The sequence below is a fragment of the Anolis carolinensis genome, chromosome 1 (assembly GCF_035594765.1).
Source record: "Anolis carolinensis isolate JA03-04 chromosome 1, rAnoCar3.1.pri, whole genome shotgun sequence".
NCBI lineage: Eukaryota > Metazoa > Chordata > Lepidosauria > Squamata > Dactyloidae > Anolis > Anolis carolinensis.
The window spans coordinates 214,547,202-214,559,855 of NC_085841.1; the positions used below are offsets into that span (position 1 = coordinate 214,547,202).

General features: G+C 38.6%; 1 protein-coding gene across 6 annotated transcripts in view; it reads right to left on the reverse strand.

Annotated features, from left to right (window-relative positions):
• The window catches only part of csrnp3 (cysteine and serine rich nuclear protein 3), a 155,266-nt gene that overhangs the window by 10,527 nt on the left and 132,085 nt on the right, over window positions 1-12,654 (reverse strand). For all 6 annotated transcript variants that reach the window (XM_062969213.1, XM_062969217.1, XM_062969214.1 and 3 more), the window contains one exon: window positions 3,671-3,967. In XM_062969213.1, coding sequence (XP_062825283.1) covers window positions 3,671-3,967 — 297 coding nt within the window. The remainder of the gene's footprint in view (window positions 1-3,670; window positions 3,968-12,654) is intronic.

Consider the following 12,654-nt stretch of genomic DNA (forward strand, 5'->3'; position numbering starts at 1 on the left):
CGGGACTGTTGATCTCGAAATGGACAGTGAACTTGACTTGACAGAATTGTTAAGGTGTGTATTTGAACCCTAAATCTTCAATCAAATGCTTAACTGCTGGGGAAATTACATTTGCAATAGCCATGTAAGAAATATGAATTTGCAATGCTGTGCTAGTGCCACAGTAAAGTAACACCAATTTTCAGTCATATAGTCAGGAAGGTAATTTACTCCATTTAAAAACTATTAACTTCTGAATTAAAAAAATGGACCAAAAGGATTTTCAGTATTAGATAACATTTATGATTAATTTGGGTAGAAAAAGTGCCCTCAGAGTGCTACTATCACTCCCAAAATATTGCAGTGAGGAAAATAGTAAATGGCTGTTCCTGGAAGCTTCCTTGAAATAGATCTCAGGGCACCTCTATGTCAATACTCACATCCCTTGTTTTCAAAATTGGAAGTGGACATTCAGGCCCATTTTGTGAAAAATAAATGCTATTACAGTAAAATCTCGCTTATCCAACCTTCACTCATCCAACGTTCTGTATTATCCGACGCAGTCTGCCTTTCAGCAGTCAATGTTTTTGTAGTCAGTGCTTTTAATACATTGCGATGTTTTGGTGCTAAATTCATAAATACAATAATTACTATATAACATTCCCGTTCTATCGATTTGTTTTGGTGTTTTATTTGTAAAATCATGACATAATTTGACATTTAATAGGCTTTTCCTTAATCCCTCTTTATTATCCAACATTATCGCTTATCCAGTGTTCTTATCCAACAATATTATGTTGGATAAGCAAGACTTTGCTGTACTATGTAGAGATTTTGGTTATCCGCGTGATTCCAGATGGTTCCAGTGCAGAAAACTGATCATTTAATTCACTTAAAGTTGTTAAATATGAACATGAAATAGATAAAAACATTTTAAACTAGTAAAGAGATGTACCACATATCCTGCCTAAAGATACTTCAAGACTCTAACAAATACACTGGTTTAAGACCTACTAATAAATATTGAAACTGAAATTTAATTCTGTTATTAACATTTCAGGTATAGGCATGTTAGCAGGGCCATAGCTAAATCATGAAGAGTAGTTCCATAATGCAAAATACTTTAGAAATCAGGCTCCATCGATAAACTTCAGTGGACACTAAAGACAGATAAACTTCAGTGGACACTCATGGGGATTTGGTTAACCAGTTTAAATTCATGAGTAAAGCAGGGTTTTTTTTTTAAACCTAAAATTTTTTGGGTGCAGCCCTGCCTTTTAGCCATAAGATCACAACCACCACTGACAACAGCAAGAAACAACAACATGAGAATCAGCATCCATCCTGTGATGATATCTTTATTGGGCAAACCAAATGGTGAAAAATACCTCACGCTAGCTTTCAAAACCTGTCTGGCTTCTTCATCAGGCATAGAGGGTAAAATCATATTGGGTGAAGAGAATACTAAGAATACAGAGACTTTCTCAAGAGATTAAATGTACTACCATTATAAGGGCAGGGCATCTCATACCAGATAGATGCAAAAACTCTTTTTGCATCAAAGGGAGAAGCCAAACTGCTTCTGTTTATTACATTTGCTCCTGGGCTTATAAAGGGGAGGGGATTTTCATCTACTGACACTTCCCATAACATGAAAAATGTAGATACTGTGATTAGTAATGGTAAATCATAGAATCATAGAATCATAGAATAGTAGAGTTGGAAGAGACCTCATGGGCCATCCAGTCCAACCCCCTGCCAAGAAGCAGGAAATCGCATTCAAAGCACCCCCGACAGATGGCCATCCAGCCTCTGCTTAAAAGCCTCCAAGGAAGGAGCCTCCACCACAGTCCGGGGAAGAGAGTTCCACTGTCGAACAGCTCTTACAGTGAGGAAGTTCTTCCTGATGTTCAAGTGGAATCTCCTTTCCTGTAGGTTTCCCCTGATATTAAGTCCAGTCGTGACCGACTCTGGGGTTTGGTGCTCATCTCAATTTCTAAGCCGAAGAGCCGGCGTTGTCCGTAAACACCTCCAAGGTCATGTGGCCGGCATGACTGCATGGAGCGCCGTTACCTTCCCACCAGAGCGGTACCTATTGATCTACTCACATTTGCATGTTTTCGAACTGCTAGGTTGACAGGAGCTGGGGCTAACAGCGGGTGCTCATTCCACTCCCGGGATTTGAACCTGGGACCTTTCAGTCTGCAAGTTCAGCAGCTCAGCGCTTTAACACACTGTGCCACTAAGGACCCCTAGATACTGTGATTACAGCACTATTATTCTCTTTCCCCAATGCTATTTTCCCATCTTTTGTTTGATGAAGATGCATGTTAGCCTTTGAAATGCCATCAGATATATAGTAGAGTCTCACTTATCCAACATAAATGGGCCGGCAAATGTTGGATAAGCAAAGAGGGATTAAGGAAAAGCCTATTATATTATGATTTTAAAAATTAAGCACCAAAACATCATGTTTTATAACAAATCGACAGAAAAAGCAGTTGAATACACAGTAACTTTATGTAGTAATTATTGTATTTATGAATTTAGCACCAAAACATCACAATGTATTGAAAACACTGACTAAAAACACAGGCTACTAACAAATTGACTACAAATAAAGATAGAATAGCATAAAATGAACTTGCGGTAACAACACTGTCGGAAGTTAAATCCGTAAAAATTTCAGTCCTTGCTGCCTAGGAAAACAGCTGTGGATCTGAGTGGGAGGCAGACTGCATTGGATAATCCAGAATGTTGGATAAGCGAAGGTTGGATAAGTGAGACTCTACTGTATTTTGCATCCTTTGGCTGGCCCAACAAAAGGATCACCACACGAGAATACTTCATAGTTAGTCTTCCTCTCAGGATAAGGCCAAAGATAGAATAGATGGGATTAAATCATAGCAGACAAGACTGTGTGCACACTATCTCAAATCTCAAGATTTTATTGTGATTTGTTAGGCAAGGAAAATGCAGAGGCAGTTTGGTATTGATGTATCTGTTGACTAAAAATGTGTAAGCTCCAATGCATCAGTTCTCAGGCCTGTAAAGCACAGCTCAGATCAACAACATTTTATTATGGTCCAAGGTAAAAAAAGGTAAAGGTTTTCCCTGACGTTAAGTCCAGTCATGTCTGACTCTGGGGGTTGGTGCTCATCTCCATTTCTAAGCCGAAAAGCCGGCGTTGTCCATAGACACCTCCAAGGTCATGTGGCCAGCATGACTGCATGGAGCGCCGTTACCTTCCCGCCGGAGTGGTACCTATTGATCTACTCACATTGGCATGTTTTCGAACTGCTAGGTTGGCAGGAGCTGGAGCTAACCGCGGCCGCTCACGCTGCTCCCGGGGTTTGAACCTGGGACCTTTCGGTTTCCAGCTCAGTGCTTTAATGCACTTCACCACCTGGGCTCCTTCCTCCTCCTCCTTTCCTAAAATCTGAAATTTTATTACTCCAGCTTTTTAAAAGTATGCATTTATGCATTTGCTCCAGCGCACCATTTATCACCACCCTTATTTGGGGCTGAAGAAGTGTGACTTTGCCCAAGTTCACCCAAGGGGTTTCCTTGGCTGACAGGGATTTGATGTGTGGTCTCCCAAAGTTGTAGTTCCCCACACTAGTTCCCATATATGGAATTTTAGATTGGTTCCCAGACTCCCCACCCCAGTGTACTCCAGTTCAGCTCTCACCTGGCATTTTATGCCTGCAAGACTGCAAGTACAAGTTTCTGGGTCACAGAAGACTCGACAGTCACAGCCACAGTCTTCTCTCGAAAGACGGATGGCCCGCAGCTCGTGTTTTTCTTCCACATCTATCTTCTTGACTCCAGATGCTCGCAGGAGCGCCCTTCGCTTTTTGGTTGGCAGAGGTTGTAGAAAGAAGTACTCATCAACTTCCGTGTTGTCGAGATCTATATCATCATCAGAAATGTCGTCCAGTGTCAGAGTGTTTGCTTCCTCCGACTCCACTGTGCCGTTTTTAGTCATCTGGAAGAAACAGGCAGTAAAGAGGCATCAGGGCTTCACTAACAAGCAGAGACATTTTTAGCTTGGAAAACAGTTTCATAAAAATGACAAACTCACATACTAGAAGTATGAGAATTTCGTCTTCAAATAAATTTGTTTATCAGCATTTTATTATTTCAAAGGTTTGGGTCCTACATCTCATTACAAGGAACAGTTTATTATAAAACAACATAACAAGATTCGCGAGAGTAAAACAACAGAGCAAGATTCGTGAGACAGCTTTTGTGACTTTAATGACTATGCAGAAGAGGGACATATTAGCAGATGTTGCTTGCTACCTGGTTGTGTGACAAGGAACGCCTACTAAAATTCCCTCTTATATGTGGCCCTGAAAAGTAAAGAAGTCCTCTCCAATCTTCAGTCTGACAATTGCACCTAAAATGCATTATTAATTCAGTACCAAAGGTGCTCAAAATAGCTAATGACTAAGGGATGTTCCGGTAATAATAAATATAATAATAAAACTTTATTTATATACCACCCTATCTCCCCGAGGGGACTCAGGGCGGTTTCCAATCAAAATAACAACATACAAACATAGTTATTTTCAAAAAGTGCCTAAAACATACATAATAGGAGACTGGCATACAGCAGATATGAGACTGTGCCATAGTACAGGACTCAGATATCCTGAGTTCACATTAATGCTAACCAGAAATCAATTGGCCATGACATATACAGCAGAGCCTTCCTAAAGACTGTAATTGTGGCTGTGGCTGTGGGAACGGCATAGGGCAGAGGTAGACAATTGTCCAATTTATGGGAGCCATCCCAAGGATGGCTGACCTGAAGACTGCCAGGTTCGAATCCTACCCGGGGAGAGCACGGATGAGCTCCCTCTATCAGCTCCAGCTCCATGCGGGGACATGAGAGAAGCCTCCCACAAGGATGGTAAAACATCAAAACATCTGGGCGTCCCCTGGGCAACGTCTTTACAGACGGCCAATTCTCTCACTCCAGAAGCAACTCAAGTTGCTCCTGACACGGGAAAAAAAAATCTCAAGGATCTCAAATGACTGTTCTCTGTAGCGGGTTTTTTTTAGACCATGACTTAAGGCCCTTCTACACAGCCACATAACCCAGAATATCAAGGCAGATAATTCACAATGTCGACTTTGAACTGAATTATCTGAGTCCATATAATCCAGCTGGATTTTATACAGCTGTTTTGGAAGGGGTTTGAGGTTAACAGGAACAATTAATGTTTGTCATTATTTCAGGAGAGCTTGATTCAAAGAAAGATTGTGGCTCCACCCCAACAATTATGACTTATTAGGATATACCATGGGCACTGGGGTTAAATTTTTTTAAAACCAGTCATGATCTAAAAATCCAAACAGGCTACACGTTTCTTATTTCAATTTTGTGACTTACTGTATATACTCGAGTATAAGCCTAGTTTTTCAGCCCTTTTTTAGGACTGAAAAAAACCTCCTTGGCTTATACTCGGATGAGGGTCCTGGTGGGCTTATATTCAGGTCGGCTTATACTCAAGTATATATGGTATATTTATTATTTTTTTCTATTATTATTGTTATTGTTACATTTATTATTTTACTCTAGTAAGTATTATTATTACATTTATTATTTTATTCTATTCTTCTTGTTACTTTTACATTTATTTTACTCTGTTTTTATTATTAATAATACATTTATTATTTTACTCTATTTATTATTACATTTATTATTTTACGGCATTTATTATTATTATTCTTTTATTATGACACAGCAAACAAGATAGATATGCTGGATTTCGTATCACAAAATCACAAGTTGAACACTTCCCAAGTGTCTAGGACTGTGTGATGTATTTTTGGATGATGCGTGCAGATCCCAGTAGGGTGGCCTTTTGCAGTTGGCAGATCGTAATTTTGTCAGTGTCTATTGTTTCCAAATGCCGGGTGAGATCTTTTGGCACGGCACCCAATGTGCCGATCACCACCGGGACCACCTGCACTGGTTTCTGCCAGAGTCTTTGAAGTTCAATCTTGAGGTCCTGATAGCGGCTGAGTTTTTCCTGTTGTTTTTCGTCTATTATTATTATTATTATTATTATTATTATTATTATTATTATTATTATTATTATTATTACATTTATTATTTCACTCTATTATTATTAAAAGGATACATAAGCACATTTACATTGAAGAAGATAAAATGATGATTTAATCAGAGTTGAACAGTCATATCTTAAATTACAGTTTGATGTAAAGATTCAAAAACATTTAATTTTTAAGGGCCGGGCTGTGGCGCAGGCTGTTGAGCAACCAGCTGCAACAAATCACTCTGACCAAGAGGTCATGAGTTCGAGGCCAGCTCAGAGCCCCATGTTTGTCTTGTCTTTGTTCTATGTTAAGGCATTGAATGTTTGCCTTATATGTGTAATGTGATCGCCCTGAGTCCCCTTCGGGGTGAGAAGGGTGGAATATAAATACTGTAAATAAATAAATAATTGAGGCAACTATTGATGCCTCAATTAATGTAATTTTATTGGTATCTCGGCTTATACTGGAGTCAATGTTTTCCCAGTTTTTTTGTGATAAAATTAGGTGCCTCGGCTTATATTTGGGTCAGCTTATACTCGAGTATATACGAGTATACATTGACAGAAAAATCAAGAGGAGCATGATACATGAAATGACTATTTCATTCACAAATAAAAAATAATAAAATAAAAGGCTAAATCCTGAAAGGACTTTTGTTCTTGTACTGCCAAACAGGAAAACATCAATATTCAGTTCTAGGATATGCCAGCTGATACTAAACATACATTCCTTACAAAAAAAAAATTCATTCAAACGTATGGCCCTGCAGATATCACCATGGAACATCTCATATTTACATCAACTTGGCAAATACATAGATGGCTATCAGCTCTACAGCTTTTCTCAACAGTGATTTCACTGTTCATAGGCTGGCAGCTGGAAAGACTGTGTTCACCATCTCAGGCTGAGAGGATTCCCTTCTGTTTGCTGGGCTGTCAGAGCTTAGCAGAAGGGACCAAGCGGCATCTGGAATTAAATTATTTCCTGAACGATGGAGCATCACTTTCCAGAGTGCTATGAATTACTCACTATGGAAAATACTACAAAGCAAGTAGAAGGAGCACAGAAGGGGAAGAGAGAGAGAAAAGAAAAACAGATGCAGGCATCATCCACACTCCAGTGATTTTGAGTGACACTGCCTTCAGTGGGAGAAGACCCAATGCCAATTCTTCCATCTACTAGAGCCATTTGTGGTCATTTTAAAAGACAGCATAGTTAACATGTGAGAAAGGAGTGTGTGTTAGCTGCCTTTTCCCCACATAGGAGAAGTTTTAAAAGGCTCAGGAAACACACACCACATCTTTAATAGCAGACTAAAGGAACAGAGGACCCCAAAACAGTCAATGAATGACTGCCGGGCTGTGGCGCAGGCTGTTGAGCAGCTGCAATAAATCACTCTGACCATGAGGTCATAAGTTCGAGGCCAACGACCCGTCAATTAAAAATTTAAAAAAATTGCCCCTGCTCATTGCTGACCTAGCAACCTGAAAGATAGTTGCATCTATCAAGTAGGAAATAAGGTACCACTTATAAAAGTGGGGAGGCAAGATTAACTAATTTACGACATTGGAATGAGGAAGTGTGGTCAGAGTGGATGATGAAGCAGCTGCTCCCCCCGGTGGCCAGAATCGAACATCCCCTCAGGAGAAGATTAAATTGCCTCTGCGTCTGTCTGTCTCGATAATAATAATAATAATAACTTTATTTTTATACCCCGCCCCATCTCCCCAAAGGGGACTCGGAGCGGCTTACATGGGGACCAAGCCCGAAAACATACAACAATAAAATGATAAAACAATTATACCAACAATAAAACATCAATATCAATAAAACCATCATAGTAATCGATCTCTGTTCGATGTGTTTATGGGCATTGAATGTTTGCCCTGTGTGTATAATGTGATCCGCCTTGAGTCCCCTTTGGGGTGAGAAGGGCGGAATATAAATACTGTAAATAAATAAATAAAGCATGGCGCAAAGTGCTCACCAGTTTTTCCCAAGAAAGGAATAGAATGGAATATCTTGAAAAAGACCACCTTAAACCAAAATTTCAATATGCAGTACGCAAACATAACACAGCCTAACCAAAACATCACATTTTTTCTTGGTGTCTTGGTTTTTAGGCCAGTTTGTGAGGTTATTTGTGGCACTCATTACAAAAATTGCATTGGATAGAGCATCAGCTCTAGTTTCTTAGCTATGGTTATCATGATTTTCTAAGGGCAAGCAGATGAAGAGTGATATATGGCATATCTTTTGTATCTCAGGAATTAGAGCTGATAGGGGAAAATTGGTGGAATTTTTGGAATCAGGAGGTCAGATATACCCAGAAATGTTTGAGGCACAAAAATATGTGTTGGACAGTGTAATTATTGCGTCTTTGATTCTACATGGACAAAAAGCTTAGATATTTATTAGCATGTATTTTTCTGAACATTTTCTTTTAAAGATAACACTGTATAAATAGGGGAAATATATTTTTGATTGATGCTGCATCATTTTAACAATATGTACTTGATAATCACCAGGGAAAGCGATTCATAATCACGTCCCACATCTATTTTGGGAGGAATATTACATGTAACAATAACACCACCCACAATGCCAGAGGTATGTTTACTACTCCTTCTTCCAATGTGATATGTGCCATCCTATGCTATCTATACTCTACATCAGACAAACGTGGCAGTCTGTACACAAGAAGATTCATAGATACAAATCTGACATTAGAAATGGCAAAACCCTTAAACCAGTTACAGAACATTTTAATCTTCCTGGACTTGAATGAAGGGATTTAAAGGTTGTGGTTTTTGAACCAGGAAAACTATAAAAAAGAAACATCTGAACTGAATTATATGCACAAATTCCAATCCATCAACAGAGGTATGAACAAAGACAATGGCTTCATGTCACACTACATACCGTATATACTCGAAGATAAGCCGAGTTTTTCAGCCCTTATTTATGAGCTGAAAAAGCCTTCCCTGGCTTTTAATCGGGACAAGGCCGGCAACGGAGCCTGCAGGCTATTGCTTGCAATATGTGATCTATTTCTCTCTTCTCCTCCCTTATCAGTGTGTTTACTTTTGCAAAGCCTCCCTCATTCTTAATCAAGGGAATGTTTTGAAAAAAGAGAGACCCTTGCAAGTCAGGAAGAAGAAATATATATATTCATTAATCTTATGAAAGCATTTCCCCCTGAAATATTTGTTAAACTCTCCTACAGACATATAGGCATTAACCCTTTGCAAGCTTTTGCAATCTCTATGTACCTTTATATGTGTATCTATATACATTAATTTTAAATATGAATTTCCCCTCATATATTTGCAAGTCTCTGCAAATATCTATATAAAGAGAAATGTCTGGATAGATATGAATATATTCTTACCTACCTATATATAGGGCTTGGAAATATTACAGGGGGAAATGAACACACAAATATATATAGACATGTCTAGACATGTCTATATATATATATATATATATATATATATATATATATATATATATGGCTTGCAAATATATATATATATATAGGGCTTGCAAATATTGTAGGGGAAATGCACACACACACACACACACACACACACAGAGGGATTTGCAAACGTTTCAGGGGAAAATGCATATGTGAAATTAGTATCTATAATTATAAATCTATATCTAGCTCTGCATTGTTTATATCCATTGAATGTTTGCCTGTTACTACAGTAGAGTCTCGCCTATCCAATGTAAACGGGCCGGCAGAACGTTGGATAAGCAAATATGTTGGATAATAAGGAGAGATTAAGGAAAAGCCTATTAAACATCAAATTAGGTTATGATTTTACAAATTAAGCACCAAAACATCATGTCATACAACAAATTTGACAGAAAAAGTAGTTCAATACGCAGTAATGCTATGTAGTAATTACTGTATTTACGAATTTAGCACCAAAATATCACGATGTATTGAAAACATTGACTACAAAAATGCGTTGGATAATCCAGAATGTTGGATAAGCGAGTGTTGGATAAATGAGACTCTACTGTATGTTGGAAGCCGGTCTGAGTCCCCATGGGGAGATAGGGTGGGATCCAAATGAAGTTTTTATTTTTATTATTATTATTAGGTTATTGTTGATACCATATTGTTTTTGTTGCCCCTACTTTTCCACTTATAGAGCTAGTTTATTGCTTTTCTTTGAAATACGGTAAATATTCAAAAACATTTAACCTACTGATGCCTCGATTAATGAAATTTTATTGGTATATATTTTTATATTTGAAATTTACCTGTAACTGCTGCATTTCCCACCCTCAGCTTATACCCGAGTCAATAAGTTATCCCAGTTTTTTGTGATAAAATTAGTTGCCTCGGCTTATATTCGGGTCGGCTCATACCCGAGTATATACGGTATATTAATACAAGAGTCCTTGCTATTGCAAATATAAACACAAGGAATCTTATCAGAGATCAATCTGAATCAAGAAATCTGGATTTTGGGAAGTAGATGTATGGCTTTCCAAAACCAATTCTAACTGACCAATGTAAAAATCTGAAAAACCTGTGTTACCTTGCCCATTCCTTTGAAAATTTAGGACAATAGATATGAATTGCATTTTTGTGGACCCTAGTATTTTCTATCCCACTCCTACAACTCTAAAAATATATACCCGAATCCTTAGGTAAATGTAAAGGTTTTCCCCTGACGTTAAGTCCAGTCGTGTCCGACTCTGAGGGTTGGTGCTCATCTCCATTTCTAAGCCGAAGAGCCGGCGTTGTCCGAAGACACCTCCAAGGTCATGTGGCTGGCATGACTACATGGAGCGCCGTTACCCGAATCCTTAATACCACTCAATACTGCATCTGAAGAAGTGGATTTATATCCACAAAATATGCCAAATATTTTTTTTAAATCTATGTGGTCACTTTTCTCTTGTTTCACCCCTTCCCTTTTTCCTATTTATGCTGGAAAATCAGACTTCTCAGACAGTATTGTTTCTAGCAGCAACAAGGAGGTGTTCATAAAGGATATTTACACCTCACATGCCATTCTCTTGTACTGACAGGTTATAAGAAAGAGAGACACCAATGCCTCGGACCATACATTATTCACAAAACACACTGGGACCCACATATTAAAATTTCATTTTTGTTGGCCGGCCAGAATCCTAAAATAACACACAAAACAGCCCTTTTCCTATTCAAAGCCACACAACCGAGAATTGCATATCTGGAATCAATTGGGGTAAACTGTGCAGGTGATGCAGATATTTGACCTGAACGGGGTCTTGTTAACAGCTTGTTTATTTTAACTTCTTTTTTTTACCGCGGGTTGTATGTTGTATGTTGTATGTATGTCTATGTGTTAAATGTTTTGATACGGCCGATGGGCTAATCAATAAAACGTGGTTGTACTGACAGGTATGAGTCTGATATTTTTGGGAGGGGCAAACACATAATTACACTTTTAAATGAGTGCTATTGTTTGTTCAAACCAGAATGGCTATATAGAGATCAAGAAGGTAAAGGTAAAGGTTTCCCCTGACGTTAAGTCCAGTCGTGACCGACTCTGGAGGTTGGAGCTCATCTCCATTTCTAAGCCGTAGACATCTCCAGGTCATGTGGCCGGCATGACTGCACGGAGCGCCGTTACCTTCCCGCCGGAGCAGTACCTATTGATCTACTCACATTTGCATGTTTTCGAACTGCTAGGTTGGCAGGAGCTGGGGCTAGCAGCAGGCGCTCATTCCGCTCCCGGGATTTGAACCTGGGACCTTTCGGTCTGCAAGTTCAGCAGCTCAGTGCTTTAACACACTTTGCCACCGGGGTCCCAGAGATCAAGAAAGGAGCATGAATCTCTCCTTTGTGCTCCACAGATCCACTGCAATAAGTTCTTGAGAAAGAAACCTTGGTTATATAAGGAATGGAATATATAGGTGGAACATCTAACAAACATGAAGAGTTGGAAAATGCCATGCTGCTACACCTGACAAAACCAGCCATGTATATACAAATATTGTAAAATCTGAAAAGATTCAAAGTCCAAAACATGTTTCATCCCAAGTATTTTGGATAAGGGATACTTAATATTTATTTTCATTCTCATTGAAAAATTGTACAGTAGAGTCTCACTTATCCAACATAAATGGGCCGGCAGAATGTTGGGTAAGTGAATATGTTGAATAATAAGGAAGGATTAAGGAAAAGCCTATTAAACATCAAATTAGGTTATGGTTTTACAAATTAAGCACCAAAACATCATGTTATACAACAAATTTGACAGAAAAAGTAGTTCAATACGCAGTAATGCTATGTAGTATTACTGTATTTACGAATTTAGCACCAAAATATCACGATGTATTGAAAACATTGACTACAAAAATGCGTTGGATAATCCAGAACGTTGGATAAGCGAGTGTTGGATAAGTGAGACTCTACTGTATTTCAACACACTGAGGTACCCCAGCAAGAAAATGGTGAACTGCTGTGGGATATTTTGTAGTGAGAGGATTTTTGTAGGATTTGTAGGAAAAGTCTGAGTTTAGCGCAAAAAACCTCATAACGATCTTTTTTTATAGAAGAAGTACACCTAATTATATCTTCCTTAGCAGCTTGAT